The sequence below is a fragment of the Protomyctophum parallelum genome (assembly GCF_964188405.1).
Source record: "Protomyctophum parallelum genome assembly, chromosome: 5".
NCBI lineage: Eukaryota > Metazoa > Chordata > Actinopteri > Myctophiformes > Myctophidae > Protomyctophum > Protomyctophum parallelum.
The window spans coordinates 38,594,627-38,621,622 of NC_139702.1; the positions used below are offsets into that span (position 1 = coordinate 38,594,627).

General features: G+C 43.6%; 1 protein-coding gene across 5 annotated transcripts in view; it reads right to left on the reverse strand.

Annotated features, from left to right (window-relative positions):
• Positions 1-12,318: 12,318 nt before the first annotated feature.
• Positions 12,319-26,996, reverse strand: part of apbb2b (amyloid beta (A4) precursor protein-binding, family B, member 2b) — a 92,188-nt gene continuing 77,510 nt past the window's right edge. For 4 of the 5 annotated variants that reach the window (XM_083765692.1, XM_083765691.1, XM_083765689.1 and 1 more), the window contains 3 exons: positions 26,213-26,328; positions 22,068-22,247; positions 12,319-17,154 (listed from right to left, as the gene is read on the reverse strand). In XM_083765692.1, coding sequence (XP_083621818.1) covers positions 16,981-17,154; positions 22,068-22,247; positions 26,213-26,328 — 470 coding nt within the window. In that variant the 3' untranslated portion in view covers positions 12,319-16,980. The remainder of the gene's footprint in view (positions 17,155-22,067; positions 22,248-26,212; positions 26,329-26,996) is intronic. The other variant, XR_014569281.1, reaches the window with a different exon arrangement.

Below are 26,996 nucleotides of genomic sequence, written 5' to 3' on the forward strand. Positions count from 1 at the left end.
TTGGGGAGGCACTGGGGAGACACTGGGGAGGCACTGGGCAGACACTGGGGAGGCACTGGGGAGAAACTGCAGCCACTGGGGAGACATTGGGGAGGCACTGGGGAGACACTGGGGTGGCACTCAGGGGGACACTGGGGAGGCACTGGGGAGGAACTCAGGGGGACACTGGGAGGCACTGGGGAGACACTGGGGAGGCACTGGGGAGGCACTCAGGGGGACACTGGGGAGACACTGGGGAGGCACTGGGCAGACACTGGGGAGGCACTGGGCAGACACTGGGGAGGCACTGGGGAGAAACTGCAGCCACTGGGGAGACACTGGGGAGGCATGGGGAGACACTGGGGAGGCACTCAGGGGGACACTGGGGAGGCACTCAGGGGGAACACTGGGGAGCCACTGGGCAGACACTGCAGGGCAGACACTGGGGTGGCACTGGGGAGGTACTGGACATTTCCTATCACACACACCCCATGATTCACTAGCCCCCTCAATTTTTTTTTGATTTATTTCAAGCATGGCGCAGCGCCATGCCAACAACATTGTGCAGGAAACCCTGGAATGTGTGTGTGAATGGGTGAATGTAATGCACAATCTATGTAAAGCGCCTTGGATAAAGGCGCTATATAAATGCACCATTTAGCTAGGTACAGTAGGAACAGAAAGTCCGCATGAGAATAATGAAGACTGGAGCTGAAAAGGTCTAGCTCACAAATCAGGGAAATGCTACTGTTCTACATGCATATATTTCAAGGTTTTTTTTCCTAACATGCAGGTGCTCTGCATGAGTCTACACTGTAAAATGAGTGCACAAAATAAATGGACACAACTTTATGGGCAGAAGCAATGCCTCCCTCAGGCATACATTATTGCTACAACATTATGCTTCATCAAGTGCAAGACTGCAAGTACCCTAAAGTGTGTAAAATAAAAAGAACGAAATGTACAATCAACATAAAAACTGGTACCACACAAAAAAACAACAACTCTCAATTTGCCTCTAGCTATTTAGCTGTGAAATCTGAACCCGCTCCAGACAGTGATAAATTAGCAAGCAAGCATTATTATTAGCCAATAGCCATTTCCATGCAGTTATGCAATTCATCCAAAAAGGTATTATAAAGTCTTTACAGTAATGTTGTTTATGTTACCTGTCATAAGACGTTTTAACCGGGGGGTGGTGCCTTATTATGTCCTGGCTGCATCTGCATTACGTGTGCCTGCCTTGATGAAGCAATGCGCATTCTCCTCTGCTCTCATTACATTAGGTTGTCAGCCTGTCAGGATTTGGTTTAGGCTAGAAAAAAGATTAACTGTAACATAAAGTTGTTTATTAAAACTAATCTTTGACTTTCTATCTAACTTCCCAAGTTTATACCTAAGGAGAACTTTTTCACAGCAGCTAACATTATTAGTAAACACAGGTGTTGTTACCAATGCGTATATATATTCTACGTCCGAGCATAGACATGGTAACGCCCCTCCTGCCTCTGATTGGCCTACCGACACTGCCCGTCTTGCCCTGGTCTCACCAGACTGTCCTAGTACTTGCACATACTTTATTCCGCTTTATGCAGTTATTTATGCTTATTCTTTTTACACATTTTTATACATTCTTTTTTTTTACTTTTCCTTCAGCTTTAATACATTTTCTACTGTACATTATATACATTGCGTCTTTTGGCGAGCCCACACAGTTTCTGCAGGGAACTGCTTTCTAGTTGATTTACGGTGTTGACTGCATGGTCTAATTTACTATCAATATCTATCAAAATCAATTACACAAAATTAAAGAAACCTGTAGGCTATACTGTCTGTTGGTGCTGTGAATCAGAACGCCATGGTTTGCCCAGCTGGTGGAGCAACTGCTGAGATCTGCTGAGATCAGCTGAAAAAGTGGAAGCAGTCACTAGCTAGGCCAGCTGTTTGTGATAATGCTGACGACAAAGCTATGCGCTGTGGGATCAAGAAGTCACTCTGGGAATGGAAAAAAAACAACTAGAATGAAATAATATACTGTAGCGGCGTAGCCTATAGGCCTACAGTACCTACTATACCACAATGCTGTATTATTTTTGCGTAGCCCGGTTTCCAAAAAAGTTTTAGGAAATATTTTGTGTATTTTGAAACATAAGCATGAAAAATTCTTCCTTTTAATCAGTAACTCTGTTCATGTGTTCAGGACAGGACTGTGTGTTTGGCTGTCAACGCTCTGCAATCCCTGGTCTCTGAGAACAATGACCTCATGGTGGCCGGGTCCTTCTCAGCGCTGACGGTGGCTCACATAGCTGCCCTGTCTGCTGCCCGCTGTTCTGGGGGAGGAAAGGTGCTGGTCTGTGGAGGTGACCTCACTCCTCCACGGACAGAGGAGCTGCAAGAGCTGCTCACACGAATGGACTTGAAGAGTGAGGAGAAATATTTAATGAAAAATCAAAGAAAAAGTTTGATTTCCTTTATAAGACAAAAGGTGATTCAATAAGTGAATCAATTGGATGCACGAATGAATGGGTACTGATAAGTACAGTATTGGAATTATGTGACTTGTGTAAAGTGATTTCTATACTTAGTTGTGCTTGTGCGGCACTGTCCCACCACAATTAGCTAATCTACAAGCTCACAAATGGTCACATTGCGGCGTGTTGTGTGCTTGTAGAGAGCTGGTATTGTACACTATGGGCTATATCTTGCACCACCCCTTAACCCTTTTTACTATTAAAAAAAAAACGTTTAAAATAGTTCAAATAGCCGATCTACAAGCTCACAATGTATCGATGTAGATCGGCTAGTTGAACTATTTTAAAATGTTTTTCAAAATAGTAAAAAATGTCAAATACGTTTAGGGATAAGGGATAAGGGATAAGGGTGGCGCAAGATGGAGTCCTATCTGTGTGTGTGCGTGCGTGCGTGCGTGTGTGTGTGTGTGTGTGTGTGTGTGTGCGCCTGCATGCGCACCTGCGTGCGTGCCTGCGTGCGTGCCTGCAGAAGACGTGAATGACAGAAGACAGTATATTTATATATACATTTATATCCCTGACTTATAGATGTGCGGGTTCTGCCAGAGCAGTTCCGTGGTCTGGATGAGTTTGCCGGTGCCGTTCATCGCATGAACCTCATCATACTGCTGCCTCAGTGTTCCTGCTCAGGCCTCAATGACCCGGTTGACACCATTCTGACTGAACATGGAGGTAGGCGTCACATTCTGTGCTCCTTGGCTGCGGCTCACCGCTCCTTGGCTGCAGCTCACCGCTCCTTGGCTGCAGCTCACCGCTCCTTGGCTGCGGCTCACGGCTCCTTGGCTGCGGCTCACCGCTCCTTGGCTGCAGCTCACCGCTCCTTGGCTGCGGCTCACCGCTCCTTGGCTGCGGCTCACCGCTCCAACGGCAACCAAAAGCTGGATGTAGGAGGGGCTAGCCCCCCTCACAAAATTCAGGAGAAGGATACGAGTTGCTGAAACACTCTAAAATCACTGGTATTATGAGAATTACTGTATATATTATATCTCCCTGCATTTGTTTTCAGACCGTGATCTGCTACAGGATTTATGTGAAGGTTCTGTGTCCTCGAGTAAGACACGAACACTGGCAGCTCAGCAGGCACGACTACTGAAGCACGCTCTTAAATGTGAGAAGCGTGCACGCGCGCACACACACAGACACACGCACAGTACACCCTCCACGCGCATCAGTACTACATTCTTTCCCTAGGGGCTGGGGAATGTAACCATACCACCTTCCCTAACCATAACATGCTTAACCTTACCGTAGAGACTGTAAGTCCAATTATAATTCTAACCATGGCCATAAACTTGTAAGTCCTAAAATAGCCCCTTGCAAAGTGGGGACCAGCAAAATGTCCTCATGTGCCATAATTATCCCCATGTTACTATCCTTGTGAGGAATGTCTAAAAAAGATGTATTGTTTTGTCTCCACACTGTGCACAAAGGAGAGCCTGTCACATTCCGCCTGTCTCCCTGTCAGTTCCTAAGGTGAAGACCGTGGTCTACTGCACACGCTCAGTGTATCCGGAGGAAAATGAAAAGCTGGTGAAAACAGTCTTAGCGAAAATAGACACGCACACCAAACTGTTGCCCTTCAGGTGAACTCTCACTCACTCACTCTCGCACGCACACACACGCACAACCAGTGATGGGCAGTAACTAGTTACTAGTAATATATTACTGTAATATTATTACTTTACCCAGTGTCAGGTATTAATTACTTTGCCAAAACAGTAATAATTATTATACCCATTTACTTTGTAAAAATAGCACATATTACATATTACTCAGGATTTGTTGGCTACTGTTTGAAAACATTTATTTAAAAGGTCAAGAGAGATTGCCGTTTTATTTTAACGCCTTTTAGGGTGATCAGTGACTCTTCTTAATTTGTATTATTATTCAAAACAATTAGATTCAGTTCTAAAAGAAGTCGAATAAACAGATTGTGTACATCCCATTTTTGTGTGGGTGGGTGGCGCAAACATATAATATAATATAATAAAAATGTAATATATTACTCTTGATTCCAAGTAACAAGTAATATAATATTACGTTTTTAATGAGTAATATGTAATAAGTAACATATTACTCTCTTGAGTAATATTGCCCAACACTGCACACAACTGGCATCATCTGTCCGATGTCCCTCAAAGTCACCATGCATGTGCACAATGCAGAGTGGCAATTTGGCCAATTTGGTTGCAGGGAACGGAAAAAAACATGAATGCATTCTTCCGTCTGTGAAGGATGCACCGGTAACAGAGTATTTCTATATTGCAGTATTGATACTTTTTCTTAAGTAAAACATTTGAGTACTATTTTCAACCACTATATAGTAACATAGACTGCACTGGGTATATACTGTATATAAACAATGGGTACAGTGAGTACTCTGATCTGAGGTGTGTGGTCCCAGAGTGAATACATTCATTATAATGCATAAGCATGGCATGTACAGTATATACACTATACTAAGCTATAGCCTTATTTGCATATTCCTCTGCCTAAGAGATAATTACTGCCAAGTCCCATTATGGTGCCTAATAAAACAAGAACAGAGAGAGAGAGAACATGAGGGAAAAAAATATGTTTCTTGATTTTAATAATCCCATGGGTGTGTGTACAGTAGGAAGTTTGGTGTGCCTGTTTGTGCATATAATATGTATTCATATGCGCGTGTGCGTGCATGCATGATTAAAGTGGGAAAGAGATAATTAGAGCTGTGTACACATCTTTGTACTGTACTGTGTGTGTGTGTGTGTGTGTGTGTGTGTGTGTGTGTGTGTGTGTGTGTGTGTGTGTGTGTGTGTGTGTGTGTGTGTGTGTGTGTGTGTGTGTGTGTGTGTGTGTGTGTGTCATCTAATAAAACAGAGCAAGGAAAACAGAAATAACTAGTTTCACCGCAATCGGATGTAGCATTCTGTACAAAACTGGCCACTCCTGAAAACTTTGGAAGCCAATCTTAGCTAATCAGGATGAAATCAAACAGACCTTGATCACAGGACTATAGAGATCATGTGTACCGATTAGAGTGAAATTTGGATAAAATCTGAAGGAGTATATAAAAAAATGTATGTTACATAAGTCGGCCTCCTGTTGGCGCAATCAAGAGCAGATGTGAAAAATACAGGGCAAAGGTTTTTCCTTGACGGGTGGGTGGGCGGGACGCACGCACGCACGCACGCACACACGCACGCACGCACGCACGCACGCACATACGCACGCACACTCTCCCCATGCCTTCGGCCTGGTGGAGACAATAAATACAGAGAGATAGAAAGAGAGAGAGAGAGAGAGAGAGAGAGAGAGAGAAGTTACTACCTCATCTGTCATTTTCTGTAACTAGGCTAATGTAAAGTTGGACTGCAGTTGCCATAGAAAGCAAGGTAGTTAATCCCAAAGACGAGGGCAGTGGAAGAGGACAGGAGATACAGAGCAGAAGATTTCAGGGAGTCACTTTCACGCCTGCTGCTCATGCTCTCCAACACGCTGCCTCATCAGCTCTCACATCCCTCCACACTGCAGTCACCTAAATCATTCAGTCACCCACTGTCCATATAGTATTCACTTCATTTAGACTACTGTAACACTGTGGGCTGTCAAATCATCCCCAAAACACCATACTAAATATTTAACCACTTAAACCCTCTATACTTGACCTCAGTCGACTGTGCACCTGCTGCCCCCCCCCCCCTCTACAGAAAGAAAATCTTTGCCGATAATAGCTGATCTACAATTTTAAAGCCCAAACCACACTAGTTGCTACTCCGTGTTGCGACACCAGTCGCAAACTCCTTGCAACGTCGACCACACCAATGCAACTCCTTGCAACTGGCATTGGGGATAATGGTTGCAAGTAGTTGCAAGTTGCAAGGAGTTGTGTGGCGAATCATTGGTGCGGTTTGTGCTTTAGCTTGTAGATGCTTTTTTTGTCAAATGTTTCTCCAAGAACAGCTAGGGATGCTAGGGTTCATGTGGTTAACTGTTAACAGCTGGATGACACACAGCACTAAAGTAAGGTAAACATGGAACGTTTTAGAAGCGATGAAGTTTGTATCAAAAACAGCAACAATCAACCACGTTCGTGCACACATACGAAAGCATACCCACAACTTTTCCAGGACTTGAAGTTGCTGGCTGTATATGCTCCATTATTCTAACCTGCTTCTGTGCTGCTCCCATAGGGTGAACGGTCCAGTTTTGGCTGAAGGTTCTGGATCAGGGCTTGTCGGAGACAAAACAACAGACAAGTTCTTCAGGATTGAACCCTCCGAGCACACCAATGGCTGCTTCATAGCACGGCTGGTTAGAGAGGTGAGAGAGACACAAAGGAGAGAGAGAGAGAGAGAGAGTTGACAGACATGGGGAGGGCGAGGGAAAATTATAGAGAAAAAATGAATTGTGTGCAGAAAGGGAACTTCTCTCTTAAGTAAACCCTACAGAAAGCTAATTAGAGAGTGTGTGTGTGTGTGTGTGTGTGTGTGTGTGTGTGTGTGTGTGCACACGCGTGTGTGCAATGTCAACTCTCATGCATTTATGTTGTTTGTACATGTGTGTGCATGCATATATGTACCTGCACCAGTGTAAAGTGTGTGTACAGTACGTGCACATACCGTATGTGCACACGCGCGCGTGTGTGTGTGTGTGCATGGGTTGTGCATGTGTGATTGCTTTGGGACAAGACCCTTGCAGTAGTGCTGAGGCTGCACTGTTTTACTGTCTGTCTGCAGGGAGGTCAGACCTTTCTGCTTGTCTGCACAGCCAAACGCGCGCACACACGCGCGTGCACACACACACAAGCATTATTCCAATGCTCCATAAAAAAAAAGCAGACACCTTAAGGATGAAATACCATTTCACACATTGCAAGGTGATGCAGCCATCTTTCTTCCAGGCCTCCTGTTACTCCTGTAGTTTCTCTGTCATCTCTACACTCTTTCGTCCTCTACGCTGTTCCCACAATCGTTAAAAAGGAGTAGTATGAAAAGGATGCTATAGTTCTTTTGATGCCGATGTGACTGACAACTCCTATGCGCTGCCAGTGCAACAGGGCCGGATCTAGACTTCTTTGACTCGGGGTGCAGTAAGAAAGAAATGGTGATGGGTCACTCTTGTCTAGTGACTATAGAGTGACGTCCAACCCTGACAGTAGTGTGGCCATGGTGGTGGTTCCAGCGGCAAAAGTCTTTGGGCGGGAACCCCTTTTGGTGTTTTAAACATTGTTATAATTTAGCTATTGAAAAATAGCAGATCTACAAGCTCATAGCGCGCCACAGAGTGGCGTGCTATGAACATGTAGGTCTGCTATTTTTTTATTTCTTTTTTGAAAAATGTGCCTCAAATCTTTCAGAAAATTGTCATGATTTATTGTAATCTTCCTTTGAAATCTTCCTTTGAAATGACATAGAAAAAAAACTATGGCCAACAGTGGCTCAGTCTACAGACATTATTTATTTCCATTTAAATGTGAAGTGCAACATGTGTGTACCGGATTTTCAATGATTCATGCTGTAGGCATATACTCCTGCGCACACACATGCATCCAATACCAATCAGGTACCATGTGTTCAGTCAGTGCAGTGGTGCTGAATTTAATAAGCATCTGTGATTAGATCTGCAGCCACTCCTACGGTGGTCTCTAGATCACATCAGAAGTACAGCTTGTCATTCAGTCAGTAGTGTCACTGCTTAGACAGTTCACCACGCCCCAGGTCAATGTCTCCACAGCCATCCATGGGCGTTGCAGTGCATGCTAGAGGGGGTGGGGCGAGAGAGAGAGAGAGAGAGAGAGGAGGATGCAGGACTCAGCAGGAGCATGTCATCTAATCTCGTTAAGATGTAGGGAATGTGGTGAATGCATGGAGAAATAAGCCATTTATAGAGAAATGGACACGGAAAGAAGGTTGAGTTAACCACAAATGCCCACTATGATTAAAATAAACATTATACAGTTAATTCAGGAATTCCTTTCAGTTGAATTAGAAAATATATTTAGTTGCCTGAAAGCCTGAAAAATGCATACAAATACTGCTAAATCTAATTTATTAACAACTTATGCCCTAAGTTCATACAAAAATCTTGAATTATCACCTAAAATGCCACGCCAAAAATCGGGACACTAGGGTTAATGTGGTTATTCCAACTTCAGACTTGGTCAACATGTTGGTTGTAATCTTATTCCACTGTGACTACAGACATAGGCTTATTCCACTACATATAGTACCAGTATCCTATCCTCAGAGCTGTGCATGTCTATGGATAAGTCAGGCAGGTTACACACACATACAAACACCAGAAAAGTATAACAATAATAATAATCTGCAATTGTATAACTGCTGTGCTGCACACAATTCATTGGGGATAAGACAGTCAGGGGACTAGCCTTGGTACTCAGGCTTTTATTTTCATTCGTATTAGAGAGAGAGAGAGAAGTGCAAGAGAAAGAGAGTCAGACAGAAAGAAAGAAAAAGAGATAGAGGGGAGGGTTGAGCTTTTAAGAGATTTAAAAGTATTTTTCCTCTTGTCTAAATGCAGAACAAGACACTATTCTCCTTGTGTGTGGGCATTTGTATGTGTGTGCATGCATGTGTGCACACACGTGCGTGCATGCATGCGTGCGTGTGTGTGTGACTGTGTGTCTGTGTGTGAGAGAGAGAGAGAGAGAGAGAGAGAGAGAGACCACCGCATGGACAACCAGCTGTCTCTCTGTAGTGTCCTGAACCAATCTGTCGCAGGAATTGGATCTCAGTTCTTCATAAAACATACAGAGACACATTAGGAACTCTGTGCTCTCAAATGTTGTGAAGAGAGGAGAATGGAGGCATAGCAGGAGCCCATGGGGAATGCAACTGTCATGTTGCACATGAATAATGTCCCAGACTTTATTCTGTGGGCAACCACAAAGACCCTCTGCTATTCTCTCTCTCTCTCTCTCTGTCCCCTTTTCAAGCACCCCCCCCAATCCCTTTTCCATCCTCTGCAGTTCCATGCATAATCTCAGATCTGTTTCCCATAAAACCAGTAATGTTAATGTGCTCTTGTGTCTCTCCCTTGCATGCTACTCCTCTCTCTTCCTTTCAGGCGAACACTATTAAGACCGAAACAGTCCAGGAAGTGCTTGCAAGAGCGGCAGCTAAAGGCCTCCTGGATGGAATCGTCGCTGAGAAACCGAAAGCTGAGAAACCGAAAGCTATTAAAAAGGGACGAGGTGGGAAGAAAGACACAACCTCAGCCGCCAGCGAATCACTTCCCAAGCCTGTGATAGGACAGGATGCAGAAAGGAAAAAGTCAACCATCGGAAGTGACGAGGTGTTGAAGGGAGCCCGGGATCCAGGGGAGGGTGACGTAGTAGGAAAAGGGGAGATGGGGAGAAGGCTTTTGAGACATGGGGTGAAGTCAAAACAGCCGTTGAATAAATCCCGCCGAACCTCCGTGGTAACCAAAGCCCGTCCTCTTCGCTTCAGGAAGAAACCGGGTTATGGGAAGAGCACACCGACGCCACACAAACCTTTAAATCCTCGAGCTAAAGCTCCCCTCTCTGACCATTCCACCCCAACCACCCCCTTCCCTGACAAAGACACCTCGGATCCGCCGACGATGATGTCCAAACAGCCCAAGTCCGTCCCGCCTACTCCCAAAACTCCCGCCACTCCCCGCAGACGCTTTAAACAGACGTCGGGGAAGAAGACGGCGCCCAAGAAGGCTGGAACGCCAAGCAAGGAAGTCGGTAAACCAGGAAGTCCAAATAAGGCCACGCCCATGGGGATAAAGATGAAAGATGAGTTGGCGCCGACCCTGACTCCCTCCTCAAGCCTTGGCTCTCTGAGCAGCGGGAGTGACAGTTGTGACTCCTTACCACTGGTGGGAAGTGACTAAGTACATTTACTTAAGTAATGTACTTAAGTACAATTTTCAGGTATTTGTACGTATTCCAAAATTTCCAGTACTTTTACTTCTACTTCTAATCAGACACAAATATTGTACTTTTACTCCACTACTCTCTCTACGTCGTCCTCAGACGAGCCCTCCATCGTCGTCTCCAGTCATCTCAGTTCTCCATACATCTGGCCAACTCCTTTGTGCTTTCCGCACCAGTATCTTTCTTTAGTACGTCCACGTAGGTAGGTGTGGGACGTCCTCTCGATCGATGCCCGTGTGTTGGTTCCCACAGTACAAGCTTTTTGGCCGGGAGTTCTTGATGTCGGTGGCAGTGGCCAGCTAGTCTCATCCTCCTTACTGCTATCTTCTCTGTTACACTTGGTAATGCCCCGTACAGACGCTTGTTGGTGATGTGCTCATCCTGGTTGATGTTAAGTACCACACGTAACATTCTGGTGTAGCACCCGTCCAGGGATTTCTGTAGGGCTTGTGTAAGTGTCCAGCATTCACAGCCGTAGAGGAGGACGGACTCCACGCTAGCAGAGAAGAAACTGATCTTGATGTGTCGGGGGAGGTTGGATTTCCACACACTGGTCATACCGTTAAGAGCTCGCCAGGCAAGTGCCTTCCTCACTTTAAGGTCCTTCTCTGTGGAGTCGACCCATGCGCCCAGGTATTTGAAGTCACTGACCTCCTTTGGGACAATACCCTCTATTGTTGTTAGGGGCAGATGTTCTTGGGGGATGTTATATATTATGACTACAGTGATTTGAAAACTTAGAATTATGTACTTGTCTGTGGCATGACCTGCAGCTGACCTGCAGTTTGATTGGGGTCACATGAGGACTAGACAAGTACTTGCGTCAACAACAGCTCGACTCCCAACGCACTGCACCCCCCCCCCCCCCACACACACACACACACACACTGTAACTATAAAAATAAAAGTATATTGGTTTTCTTGTTTTATTATTTTCTATATATATTTTTTGTGTTACACCCAGAGGTATGTCAACAACTGTGCTCGACTCCAAAGGCACTGCACACTTCACATTGGTGTGATTTTTTGATTATTACAAAACATACATTAACCACCCTAAATACATTTCGGCCATTTGAAAATAGCAGATATACAAGCTCACAATGCGTCGTTGACAGATCTGCTATTTTCAATAGATGTGTAAACATTTGAATACCGGTACTTGAAATGAGATATTCTGCATATTAAGTAATTTCTTATTTCCAAGCCAATACTTTTGTACTTTTACTCAAGAACATTTTGAATTCCGGACTTTTACTTATCCATCATAAACCGCTTATCCGTTGTCGGGTCGCAGGGGAACAGCTCCACCAGAGTGCTTCAGGATTCCCTCTCCACTTTATAACGGAGTATTTCTATATTGCTGTAATGGTACTTTTACTTAATCAAAAACTCTAAATACCTTTTCCACCACTGCCGCTCACACCCTCTAGACTCAAAGTATTAATTTCTGCATGCTCTCCGCTTAAAGGACAACTTTAGTTTTTTTCAACCAAGGTTCATGTTTTAGGTTGTTATTAGATAAAGTAAAAGATGAGCGTTAATCTTTTTTCATTTGCTGCTTTCTTTCGTTTTAGGGATTTTAGCTGTTTTTGACAGGGGGGCGGGGGCATTTGAGCATGGGGCTAAATATGCATTTTTTAACACAATTTTATGATGATTTATTTTTCTATGGTTTACTATAGTCCTAATAAACGCCAGGAAATTACATCTGGCCACAGAAGATCACAGGATCTACTGAATGTGAAGGTAGCCTACTGGGGGAAGGCTTATACTGTGTGTATAGGCTCAATATGTCAGTTTGTCACATTCAATAGATCCCGTGATCTTTTGTGGCCAGATGTAACACACACACACACACACACACACACAAGCAGACTCTGCGGAGAGAAGAGCCAAGTGTCAAGTTTTACAATGCCATTTATTCTCACAATAGGTTACATTGATATGGTGTACAAATCAGTGAGCAGCAAACTGAAGCAGATACGTTCCATCTGTGTGTGGAGTGAGTGCTGTTGTGTGTGTTTTGTTTGTATATGTGTGAGATATAGACAGAGAGGCTGGAAGTGTAGCCCATCTCCTTAATCTACAGCAGTGGTTCCCAAAGTGGGGTCCGGGGACTCCCAGGGGTCCTTGAGGGAGTTCCAGGGGGTCCCCAGCTAAATGATAGTTTGTAACCAAATTGACCTTTATGGGTCTGTAACATTTGTAAACTCTAAAGAGTTTAATTAACATTGATTTTACAATATAAATCGGGGGTCCCAGAGATAGAAATGCCATTAAATCATGGGGGTCCGTAGACTAATGCATGTCAAAACTGGCGGTCCTTGAAATTAAACTGGTTGAGAATCTCTGCTAGAGCCGTAAAAATCATCTCTTATGGGGGTCTCTGGCATATGTTTTCAAATGGGGGTCCGCGGGGCAATTAGTGTCAATTTGGGGGTCCTTGACATGAAATAGTTTGGGAACCACTGGTCTACAGACATTCAACCCTTGAATATACACTTCCAGTCTCCCGGTGCATTACTGTACAAGGTGAAGATACAGTTTGGATCTCTCTCTCTGTAACTGTGTGACTTGACCGGGGAGTGAGAGAATAAGAGACAACAGACTTACCTTACTTGTTCGTCCTAATAAAATCAGTATATACCTTTATAAAATAGAATAAATAAAATAAAAAATTATTTCTGTTCAGTACATACACAGTCGTTCGTTCCAACTGTCCTATATGGCATGCAAGGCTTTTTTGTGACTTCCTTTTCTCGAGATCAAAATAATGCATAGATAGATAACTTCTGTATCAACTCAACTGATAACTTGAACATTTCTGATCTCTTTTCTCTCGATCACTAGTTTTTCAATATTTGTTCTTTTGTTTTTTTCTTCTCTTATCTACAACAATGTACTGTATATATCAATATTTTACACTTTGGCCATCTTAGACGTGTTCTTTAACAAAGAAAAAAGGCATTTTCATCGAAGAAAACAATAGAAAACTACAGACATTCAAAATGAAACGATAGCTTATAAGGTAATTAATGTCAAATGTTACAACGTATCGGGATAATATGTACACGCACACTTGGCATCATCTCATTCACATTTCAATGTCCTCTGACGAAAGAAAGAAGGCTTCATGGTATTCTCAGCAGAATCTCAGATCTGTTATGGTCATTAAATCTATTATGGTCATTCAGGGCTTGCTCTTTATGCGTTTCTGATAACATTATTGTCCACAAATTTTGTCTGTCCGTAGCAAATGTTTGATTTACTTTTTTACGCATCATCGTGGTCAGGTTTTCTTTAGAATATAACAATAGGAGTCCAACTACTAGCCGATCTACAAGTTCACAATGCGATGCATTGGTGAGCTTGTAGATCTGCCATTTCAAAAGATTGTTATACATGAAACGGGACATTCTGCATAATGAGTACTTGTACTTTTGGTACCTTACGTTCAATTTATGTCAATACTGTCAATACTATTCAAGTACATGTTGAATTCCGGACTTTTACTTGGAACAGAGTATTTCTACATTGCAGTATTGATACTTTTACTTAAAACATTTGAGTACTTTTTCCACCACTGCCCGGACCCCACTTTTAGAACCAGTGGGTTATCAGGTACTAGGAGTGACAGAGTGAGATTTGCATGAGAACACTGGAAAAAAGTTAAAATCACAGGCCAAAGAGATTGTCCTAGTGGCACAGATGATTTCAGACATAAAGTAGGTGGACAGAACCACAGCGGTTGCTTCAAGGCAACAGAATCCAGGAAGACAGAGACAGCCCGCTGACCTCCCCGCTCTACACAGCAAAATCATGAGCGCTAAGTCTAACCATTTAGGGGCCGTTAGTGTCCACCGAGACGTTTTGGATGGTTTACAACGGGAGACGAAATATTTTCAATTTGGGCGTTTGGAAGCGTTTCTAGGCGAGCGCCATGGCGTTTTCAGGGGGGGGAAAGTCTAGTTTCACGCACAACATTATCACAATGCGCTGTGAGCTTGTAGATCTGCAATTTTTGGAAATGTTTGCACGTTTTGCCTATAGTGACATGCTCAAAAATACGTACGGCAGGTTGAAAGTGGTTAATTTAACTCTGAAAGTTAAAGTAACACTCCGGGAGTTTACTGTGTAGAACATTCTGTAATGATAAAAAATGCCTTCTTGAAAAACAGCCACAGTTGGACATGTATCAGTCACAAACACAGCTAAAGGAGGGGGGGGGGCAGTATAACCACATCAAGGTGAAGAGGGGAACAAAAGCACATTCCTCCACTCATCCAGCCATTCTTATTTCATCAATCCCCTTTTATTAGTCGACACCAAGTCTCCAGAGACCCACTCCTGTGGTCCTGGATCCGTTGGAAGAGGCGGGATTTAAAGTAGCACGCAGTCAGAGTCAGCGGGTTGGTTGGTTGGTCCAGCATGTGAATCAAACAGCAGCAAACATGCCCGTTGTGTCTCTCCTGTTATTTGGTGTAAGCGCTCTGTCACTGGCTGGAAGAAAGTCATTCCCTTCCTCTGTTATGGCTATCTGTCCTGTCTGTCTGTCTGTCCTTTCTCCGCAAGAGAATGAAAGAAGGAAAACGGTATAAGTAACCGAACAAGTCAGAAAGTAAGGAACGGAGTAATGGAGGTACATACTGTACATGCGCAGTAAATAAAATCTGTAAAAAGTGCAGACAAATCGTTAACGGACCATTTGTACACTTAATGGAGTTAAATGAACACCAAGGATGTTTCTGTGTGGCACAAACAGGGATTGAACTGTGCAAATGAAAATGTGAATTTCCGGGTGAAAGGTCACCTCTCGTTTAGACCAGCCAGAGTCGAGTACTGACAAGAAACTAACAAATAAGGAGAAACGGGGGATTATATATATATACTTCTCACCCCTTCAGTCAGGAAGCAGCACTGTAGTGTCACCGTCTTAAATGTTTCACGTTTATAGAAAAGGTTCATGCAGTGTGATGTGTACTTGTAATAGTGTGATGGAGACTGAGTGGTGAGTGTTACCAGTCTGTAGTGACTTCCTCCTTAACTCTATACACACCAGCCGCTTTCAAGCTTTTCTGGATTGTGGCCCGCTTGAAAATACTGAAAGCATTCGCAGTCCACCCATCTGACCACTTGGTGGGCAGATGGGTGGACCGGCGGCCGCGCACATTCTCAGAGTGTTTGTTTATCGTTTCCGTGATCAATCGATTGCACTATGGTTTGGATCTATGGAACTAACACACACATTTTAACCACATGTTTAAGAACATTAGACTTGCGTGACGTGAGGGGCGCCTCACTCTTTTGATATTTATATTGTGTCACATGACGTCTACTGCTGTAAACGAACATAAGTCCATAGACTTTGGCTGCGTTTTTGTTGTTGTTGTTAAAAGTGCTCTAAACAAACATCAAAAGTCCATGGCTGCCATATGACGTCATTTCAAAAGCCAGACGTTGGAGGGACTAGCGGCCCTCAACAAATAGCATGACATTTCTTGAGAGTTTTCTTCATACATCATTTCAAACATTAATGTTATATTATCATTCAAATCTTAGTGTTTTGCCAATTATTTGGGTGTCCACAGGTTGAGAACCGCTGCTCTACACACCGACGCAGAAACTGACCACGTGGAATAAATTGCTCATGTATTCGTGATCCCTACCTTCGCGTTCCTTTCACTTTCAAGAAACAGAGGGCCGCAGGCCAGGGGAACCGAGACAGAGAGACAAAGCGACTACAGCCTACTTGGACACGCTCCTGGGGGGGGGGGGGGGGGGTCTGTGGAAGGGGTGTGGCCAGGTACGCGAGGTCATGCGGAAGCACAGGCACAAGCACAAAGACGTCGGGTGGGGATCAACAGGTCACGGCATGGAGAGGTCAGGGTTTTGAGAGTTCGGGCAGCGACACATGCGCTCACCACGCTCGTCGTGCTCAAAAAGACCTGCTTTGTTCATTGTTTTTTTCCCCGTTTTTTTTTTCGTTTGTTCTCTCTTTCCTCACTCCTTGTCTGTGCTGAGGGGGATATGAGAGTTGCTCCTATTTACATAAACACCTTCATGAGCGCGCCATTCGGATGCCTTGAGTTCTCAATACTGTTGCCAAACGGGCCTTCAGCTCGCCATGGGGCGCCTTCTGGTAAGAAGTGGTTGCAACTGGAGGCTTGTTCCACTCACATCGGCTTGAGGGAGACGCATGTGACTGGAGGCTTGTTCCACTCACATCGGCTTGATGGAGACGCATGTGACTGGAGGCTTGTTCCACTCACATCGGCTTGAGGGAGACGCATTTTACATTTCCGTTCAAGAGTTACCAACCATTTCTTATTGACATTCGAACTCTTGAATTGAAATTCAAATCAAATCCCACTCGCACAAATCTCCATCATCTAACCGTTCCCCAAGCGAGCATCACCCGTTTTTTTCTTCTTCTTTTTTCTTTTTTTTAACTCCGTTTCCATGGCTACAAGGGTCTGTGGTGACAGAAGGTGATGGTGATTTTTGGCAGCGTTGCGACTGGTTACCATGGTGACTGGGGCAGGGTGATGGGTGGCTGTGGCGTTACTGTGGCAACTCTGTGACGGGTCTCTTGGGCTTGAGCGTGTCGATCAGGGACAGCACGCCTCGCTTCACGCTGGTGGAGACGCGGCGAGACACCGAGTCGCCACTGGGGGGCGACGAGCCGCACGCCTTCTGGGCGGGGGGGCGAGCCACCAGACACTTCTGGTACCGCAGCTGGGGAGGGAGAGAGAGAGAGAGAGAGAGAGAGAGAGAGAGAGGGGAGGGAGGGAGATGCATTATAAATAACATGGATTAAAAGGATGCTTAGTATGGAACTGCAGACAGACAGAGAGAGAGAGAGAGAGAGAGAGAGAGAGAGAGAGAGATGCATTATAAATAACATGGATTAAATGCACTTTGCCAAAACAGTGGGTCGGAACCTATTTGTGGATCACAGACCAATTTTAATGGGTCATGACTCAGGATAAAAGCCATTTTCTTTTCCTACCAAAAAACTATAACGTTTTGTTTTTAATAAAAATTAAAATAATTAAAATACATGTTAAGAGAGAAAGAGAGAGAGAGAGATAGAGAGAGTGTGTGTCTGACAGAGTTAGAATTATTCCTGCTCTTGCAGGACCTGACACTAAATCCTGCGGCACAGTGGAGGGTGAATCAGCACTTAGCCGCACACCTTTGTGTGTTTGGGTGTGTGTGTGTGTGTGTGTGTGGGAGGAGCTCACCTACAGACCAGTGGCTGTGATCAGTATGAATGATTGATGATCTTTAGTCACAGTGAATCAGTTTTACTGGTTTGTGGTGTGTGTGTGTGTGTGTGTGTGTGTGTGTGTGTGCGTGCGGAGAGAAGTTACGTGCTGCAGACTGCAGAGGTGGATGTGATCAGTATTAATGATTGATGACCTTTTGTCACGGTAAATCAGTTACACAGTGTTCGTGTTGTGTGCGTGCATGCGCGTGTGTTGGTGTGCACGTGCACTATATATCTACAGTGTTGATAGGGATCAAAAGTACAGCCAAAAGCATACTTAATTGCTCTCTATCTCACACACACACACACACACACACACACACACACACACACACACACACACACACACACACACACACACACACACACACACACACACACACACACACACACACACACACACACACACACACACACACACACGAAAAAGAGCCTAACCTCACTAATGGCCTGTATTTTACTGCGTTGTATAATAACACTAAAAAGGGCCTGCTTGACTGTGATTACAGTTTAACTGCTGGAATCTGTGAGGGCATTACAACCACTTGGGGTGCTTTCACACCAGGACCAGGACCATGGTCCGCTTACTCATTTTGGTTTGGAGTGGTGTAGCCTCTGAGACCCAGGCAATTCGTTCATGTCATATGAAAGCAGGGACTCATAGCTTCAAAATGACATATTGGTTGTTCAGTTTGACCCACCAGTTTTGGAGATATGGCTTATAGAGTATTGTCTTACAGAAAACAGTGAGTTGAGCACTTCTGTGGTCTCTGACATTACACCTACAGTAGCTACATATATTTCATGTTTACATGTCGATTTCAGCTCTGATATTTATTTCAGACATGCTCTAGTATGTGAAGAGTCTGCCTGTGATATTAACTCATTTTGGATTAAAAAACGTTTTTATCCTCTCCCGAACAGCTAGTCTTTCCGCCATGACCGTCTCTGTATCAAAAAGAGTCACATTTTGTTTCAAAGGTGAACCAGGAAATGTGGCATAGGAGTGGGAGTGAACCTCGTATTTCCCTAACCAATAAGAGCGCAGAGGGTCGTCACTCCAAATTTGGTGACATCAGCTTTCTCCGCTGTATTCTACAGGGGAGGGGAGGGGAGGAGGAGGGCTCATAAGTTGGTGAACCAATAGGGGGCCGGCGTCCGTTTCCAGCCCTTTCTGATCCGCCCCTCTATAGCAATAAAAGCTCAGGTTTACTGTTTACTGAGTGGTGTGTGAACCCATTAATAGGGACAAGTGTTGGAAAGACTCCTAGAGTGTCCACAAAGCTTTGTCTGACCTTCACATGCCTGGTGACTGGTGTGGATGTGGACACATGTTGCCATTGAATGGCCTGTATGCTTCCAGCGGTAACAAGACTACTTGCCCCGTTTCTGTTTTCCTCCCAGAATTTTCCCCAGTGAGGGGTGGGAGAGGCTGGACAGCAGACGGCTGGACTTTGAATTTCTCTAACTATAAACTTTCATGACAGCAGAACAGCCTAAGTACAAATATCATTTATGAAAAGCTACTACAGTGAAGTCTGTTCACAGAAGTTGTTGTAGGATATGTGGGGATTATCTGACGAGGTACCATTTGAGGGGGCAAAACCTTACATATACTAAATAATACTAAATTTTTATAGGTTCAATATAAGTCAAATAATATAGCCTTTCCACAGGAGTATCTTTTTATATTTTTCCAAAAAGAATACAAACAGCGGCCCAGGCAGTGGCGTAACTGTCTGGGCACCCGACTGGTAATCCAGTCGCAGTGTGCCGCGGGTTCGACTCCCGGACCCGACACGGCCTTTACTGCATGTCATCCCCCCATCTCTCTCCCGTTTCCTGTCAGCCTACTGTCTGTCCCTTCAAAAAAACAATAAAAGGCGTAAGCCGCAAAAAAAAAAAAAAGAATACAAACAGCCAATAGCATATTACAAAGTTATCCCCCTCACTGGGGAAAATTCCGGGAGGAAAAACGGGCAAGCACCGGGGCGAGTAGTCCAGTATTCCTTCCAGCATCCCATGAGGCCTTGAGTGAATTATGCCATCACTTCCTGTTGTCATTCAATTCATTTGAGTGATCCGTGTCAGTCAATAATAATGTGGCAACACAACCTGACGGAATTCAATAAGGGTCACATTAAGACCTCCCATCCACACAGCTGATTCAAATTAATGATCAATACTCGGCTCTTGGCACTTGCTTATACAGCAGTAGCCAAACTCCTGCCCTGTGTTTCATCCTTACACCTCGTCTGCACAGGGAAGGAGGTTTTAGGTTATATAAAAAACAAATGATGCCTATATGCCTATATGGATCGCATCTTGGTGAACTCTTGCAGTGTGATCCCTCGTTTCGATCAATCGTTTAGTGTGAAAGCCACAAAGATATAATGACAGCCGATTTAAAAGAAAAAGACTCCTGCAGTGTGAAATGCACAACGATCTGATGACTCGCCGACAACTTAAAAACTCCTACAGTAGGGGCCATTAAGGAGCGAGCGTTCCGACGGCGATATTGCACAAAAAACTGTCTTTATATGGAGTGTCGGCCATTGTGTTGTGAACTTGTTGTGACGTAGCCTGAACCAATCAAATAACCAATAAATAGTAGCATGTAGATCTCAACCAATAAAAGTGTTTGGGGACGCATAAACCTCGCTCAAATAGAGACTCTGCGAGCGAATATAGGAGGGGTGGACGACGTGGCTGCACGGCGTGTTGTCGCTCGTGGTAGGTCAGGACAGTCTCATTACCAGTAAGCGTGCACGCATTCGCCTCGTTGACGGCAGACTGCCGGGCGTGGTTGCACACTAATAACTTTGGGGCAGGCCCGTCTAGAGTTTGAATGGACAGGTATCAGTCAAAAGGGAATTGTACGTTTTCATAGTAAATGCGACCTTCGGTTGCAAAAACATGTATTCTAATGATATTTCATCGTTCGCATCGCTGGCAGTGCGGATGGGGTGTTACTGGCTGCTGTGACATCTGAATCTCTGCATGGGGTTAAATGGTGCTCGTCAAATTACTTGTAGGGTACGTAGGCAGACTAATGTGACCCTTTTGGATTTCTGTCAGGTTGTGTTCCCACATTATTATTGACATCACTCCAGTGTTGTTCACAATTACAAGGCTCCACCTCGCTCCTGAGCGCATCACTGTCGTGCCAATAATCACGTTTAAAGCACACCCTCTTGTGTAATATTGCTTAATTCACACGCCCCTCTTTCCCCTCTAAGCTCCCTCTAGGAAACATACAACCTGGATGGAACAAAGCGTTGCTGTCAGGCATAAACCTTGTATGTCCAAAATGTCTACTTTTCAGGAAATGGAAAGAAGAACCTGTGTTCCAAGAACAGATCCAATGTAGTTATTATTTAGTCATACAGTAAGTTCAAGTTAATATTTATTAAATTATAAATACCAGCATTTATAAAACCCACACACAACCACTTTCACTTTCAAAATGTTTCACAAATAGCCGATCTACATGCTCAACTCGTCAACGTATAGTGAACTTGTAGATAGGCTATTTTCGCAACTTTTGCGGACATTAATAATTAATTCATAAAAAAGCATACAAAGTTGAAATATGGAGATACAAGTTTTCGGCCCAACAGTCACGGTATGGATTTATTTGTAGACTAATCTGTCTACACTGCACAAGTCAGCCCAAATCAAACTTGTAAAGATTTTTTACTTTCACACATGAGTGAGTGTAAAATCACACTCTCTCTGGAACTTCAGTGCATGGTGTTTGCATTCTAATCCACATGTCCTCTTAGGATTGAATGAGCCTTTTCTATCAGGACTATGCATATAAAGTAACTTTGTAATCATTTGAGCACTCTAGATTTAGTACTCTGGACCTAAATTGGCTCTGAACAATCTCCACCAGAAATATCAGATCTGCAAGCTCACAACGTGTTGAAATGCGACCCCCCTGCAGAATCTGGATGCTTAAGAACAGAGTAAGAGGCTTATAGAATTATGCAGGAGATGCAAGTTAAATCTTTTAACATTTGACTATAATTTGCTGTCCATTCTATATGCACTGTTATTAGGGGGACAAATGTGTGTAGTCATTTAGTCTTGTGTTTTCACCAGAATCATATTTCATTAATGTTATTTGTCCAGCTTGGAGAGTGGCTTGTTGGGAAACTGGATGTCAAACGGTTCAATTCCTACAGCGTTGAGAGCTTGTAACTGCAATTTTTCACAAATGTTGACACCTTCCCTACAGAACACTGACATGGACTCCTGCTGCGTGCTACATGTGTGAAAGGACAACAATGGACAATGACTACGACCGACCTGATTCCATGGACATTTGAACAGACATGAAAGAGGCTATACTGTAAGTAACTTTGTGACTCACCATGCAGGCCGCTTGCACAGCCTCCGACACATTCCCAGCGTTGGGCTCACACCAGAAGACATGGCAGTCGAAGCGTGAGCCACCCGCGTCCATGATGAAGGCAAAGGTGTGCACATCCTGACCCACGCCCATAAAAGAGAGGAAACGCACGCGACATTCCACCAGCACCTCCTCTTCCTCCTGCAAAGAAAAACCACATGATTCCGTTTTCCTTCTGAGCTGTTAGGGATGTAAATAACTACACAAGTATTCGTGCTGAATTGCTCCGTAGACGACTCATAATTCGTGGTACACGTTCGAGTGAAAAAAGCGCATGTAGAGCTCAATAAAACATTTAGAAAAGGTTTAGTGTTCAGGTTTCTAATTTGTGGACTATTGACAAGACTGTGATTTCTAACGAGGCGGCAGGGAGCACAGGAAAGGCCCTCCCTCCTCCGATGGTAAAGACTACTCAAGTCATTTCACTGCAGTGCCCCGGGGCATAAACTATCAGCAGCACACCAGCTTTCTAGCAGGGAGTTTATCAGGGCTACAAAAACCTGAGAGGGATGAAAAGCCAGAGCTGGAGCCCAAGCTGCTTCAGCTCTACTGTAGGGAGCACGTTGGTCACTTGTGTTTCAACCAGGGGTCATCAATACATGGACAAATGTGTTTCAACCAGGGGTCATCAATACATGGACAAATGTGTTTCAACCAGGGGTCATCAATACATGGACAAATGTGTTTCAACCAGGGGTCATCAATACATGGACATGGACAAATGTGTCCTCTACTGTTGGGAGCACGTTGGTCACTTGTGTTTCAACCAGGGGTCATCAATACATGGACATGGACAAATGTGTTTCAACCAGGGGTCATTAATACATGGACATGGACAAATGTGTCCGTGGCAAAGACTTGGTCTTGTCCGTGGCAAACTTTACACATTTTCTTACACATTATTTTGATCATAAGACCCAATTACTGAATGTCAAGTCTCCAGGGTTTCTTCAGAACTTGTACAGTATGACACTGATTTACCATGACACTTGTTAAGAACCTCTTAACACTGGACCCGTGAATTAAGGTCCATTTGGTTCCATTAGTACACTCAGACCTGTTATGGTCATTCAGGGCTAACTTCATGTGTTTCTGGTAATATTATTGTCCAATCATTTTGTATGTCTGTGACAAAACATTTATTTTGACAACCCCTGGTTACAACTGATCTATGAGGATAGGGTACTCAAGAGGCAATTATTACAGAATATTATTTACATAATATTATAGATATTATAGATAATCGGCAATTCATTATACATATTTTTTTTGGAAAGAAGAAAATATCATTGATTTCTTTAAGTTATTTGTCACATCTGCAATGTGCAATTTGTGATCACGAAGCCAAAAGGCTAACAGAAATACAAATTGTAACATTCCAATGTTATTATATCGTTAATCGCAATTATTTGTGTGACAATTCATCGTCAAATTTCTAATCGGGACAGCCCTGGAGGCAATATTTCAAACATGACATGCATTGGCTCACAGCAGAGATCAGCACAGAGATAGCAAGGTTTTTATTGCAGCACTGAGGCTGTGAAATACATTCTTCTTAGGGATTCCTTTTTTCCCCCTCGCATAAACATTTGAAATTCCCCCAGGAGTGTTAAAACACCCACGGCAATTTAATAACATTTAGTATTATCACGGATTTCAAATCAAATCCTCTGTGCCTCTCCGCAGTTGCTTCTCTCTCTCTCTCCTTCTCTCCTCTCTCTCTCTCTCTCTCTCCCTCCCCTCTCTCACGCACACATGTCTGACTGAGACACACTTTGACAGCAGAGATGCTTGCTTTCACACTACTCTTATACAGCTCAATACTGTGGTAGTTCTATGTGGTGCCGTCACAAAATATTTAATGAATATGCCAAGCTGTCCTACCACAAATCAACAACAATGCACATGGTTTTGAAGATGAAGCATCAGAGACAGCTGTCCATACCAGCACCAGGCTGTGTAGCGTTAAACCAGGAAGCAAATTATATGTAAATGATATGTAAACTGAACCTCTTCATGAGGAGACTGTACAAGATCTCCACAGCTTATCCAACGTTCCCAATGTTGCCTATACAACAGACGCACTCACAATATAATCATGTCATCAAACCTGTGAATAGCCTACATTATGATTTACTTTTGATAGCCCCTTTGATGATTAGTCAGCCACGCAACTGTATCCTAATATAAATCAAAATCATCCAAGCATTTATACTGGCTGCTTAGCGGAACTGGAAAATAAAAAATAAATGTAAAGATATTTTAAAAGAAATATATTTGGTGAACAAAAATGACAAACAGATGCTAGCTTCCTGCCTCGGATTTTGGGAGGTGTAATTCCAGACTATATACAGTAGCATTCAGTAGGTGTGGTTCCAGACTCTATATAGCATTCAGAAGGTCTAGTTCCAGACTCTATATACCAAAATTGAAACGTGAATTATGAATTGAGTGGGCAAAACCATACCTATATTAGATTGTTATCACCATTAAACTCTCCCAATTGAGTACTTACACGAAGACAATGATTTATTGTATTACAAATTTTACATTTTTAAATATGCAAATGAGGAATTATGTAGGAAAATATGCAAAATAATCAAAAACATGAAAAAGCTACTACTGTGGAAGGGTTATCATGTATTAATTTACTTGTATTGATCCTATAAACAATTTAATATAGGGTATAGTTTGCCCACCAATTTTGGAGCTCTGGCTCATGGACTAAAAACCAAAAAGAACTGAACCGGTTCCCACTGGGAACCAACCGGTGGAAAAGGGGTCGAGGTGTAGTTCCAGACTCTATATAGCATTCAGGAGGTGTAGTTCCAGACTTATAGAATTCAGGAGGTCTAGTTCCAGACTCTATATAGCATTCAGGAGGTGTGGTTCCAGACTCTATATAGCATTCAGGAGGTCTAGTTCCAGACTCTATATAGCATTCAGGAGGTCTAGTTCCAGACTCTATATAGCATTCAGGAGGTCTAGTTCCAGACTCTATATAGCATTCAGGAGGTGTAGTTCCAGACTCTATATAGCATTCAGAAGGTGTAGTTCCAGACTATATATAGCATTCAGAAGGTGTAGTTCCAGACTATATATAGCATTCAGAAGGTGTAGTTCCAGACTCTATATAGCATTCAGAAGGTGAAGTTCCAGAATATATATAGCATTCAGAAGGTGTAGTTCCAGACTATAGCATTCAGGAGGTGTAGTTCCAGACTCTATATAGCATTCAGAAGGTGAAGTTCCAGACTATATATAGCATTCAGGAGGTGTAGTTCCAGACTCTATATAGCATTCAGGAGGTCTAGTAGTTCTAGACTATATAGCATTCAGTAGGTGTAATTCGAGACTATATAATAGCATTCAGGAGGTGTAGCTCCATAGCATTCAGGAGGTCTAGTTCCAGACTCTATATAGCATTCAGACTCTATATACTGTAGCATTCGGAGATTGTGGAATAGTTGTCTGGCTACGCGAGATTACTGGCCAGATGAACCAATCACCAATCAACCTTATGAAAGATTTGAACAGACCGTTTTATTGCTCATAAAAGAACATTGTGTGACTATCAAACTAACATTTTTATGATAAATCATTACTCACGCAGCCAGGGACACAAACTGAGCAATTCACCTTTAGCTAAGCCCTGCCCTCTCCCACTTGGACACTTTCCAGCCAGGCTCATTCATTCCAATGTAAATATCATGGGTTTTACACATTAAATACTGGTTCATTTTTGGAATCAGACCTTCAAAATCTCTTCCAAATCCATCAACAAGGCCTGCCATATGCACTGGAAAAATATGTGCGTGGCATTTCTTTTTTAAAACAATGTTTTATGCCTATTTGTTTGTCTAACCCATGTTATGCTTATCTGTGATTGGACCATAGCAGTTTGGGGAGGGGCTTAGCTATAGGTCTATTGTAGCCTAATGTGTGTGTGTGTGTGTGTGTGTCCCCTTGGGCACATTTGAGCCGACAGCCGCGGACAGAAGAAGCTGTGTTTTACGCCGACAGCTGGTGGATGGAAATTAAGCTCCACCTCCGCTTCGTGCGTGCGTGAGTGTATGTGTAGTTTTGTGTAAATGCGTATGACTCACCTTGTCTTTGCTGATGGTGACAGTGGCGTCTGCTACGTTGAGAGCTACTGGAGCCCAGTCTTCTTTGTTGCATGAACCCACCAGGCTTTCTATAGCCCCGTTTAAAATGTCCATACCTGTAACACACACACACAAACACAGCCTATCAGGCCTTCTATAGCCCCGTTTAAAATGTCCATACCTGTAACACACACACACAAACACAGCCTATCAGGCTTTCTATAGCCCCGTTTAAAATGTCCATACCTGTAACACACACACACACAAACACAGCCTATCAGGCCTTCTATAGCGCTGTTTGAAATATCCATGCACTCACACAATAGCCATGAGCCCATCAGGCTTTCTATAGCCCCATTTAAGATGTCCATACACACAGTTTCTATAGCGCCGTTTAAAATATCCATGCCTGTACAATGAACACACACTCACTATAGTCCATTCCTACAAACCACCGACCGTATGCCATGCAGCATCTCTTCAGCATGTGTGTGTGTGTGTGTGTGTGTGTTACTAGAAAATGTCAATTTACAATTTAGGCATTTGGCAGACGCTCTCTTAACCCATTATGATCTAATTCTACAAATGCCCTCTAAAATCAGTAGTTCTCACACTTTCAAGATGTTTCAAAGATGATGCGCTGTGAGCTTGTATACTGTACGTATGTGCTGTTTTTGAAGAGCCAACGCACACATTTAAAGTGACACAGATGCTTTCGCGGTTTTAATGGGCTCGTCAAAGTTATCTCATACATGAAATGCAGAGAGACAGTGCAGTATAGCAG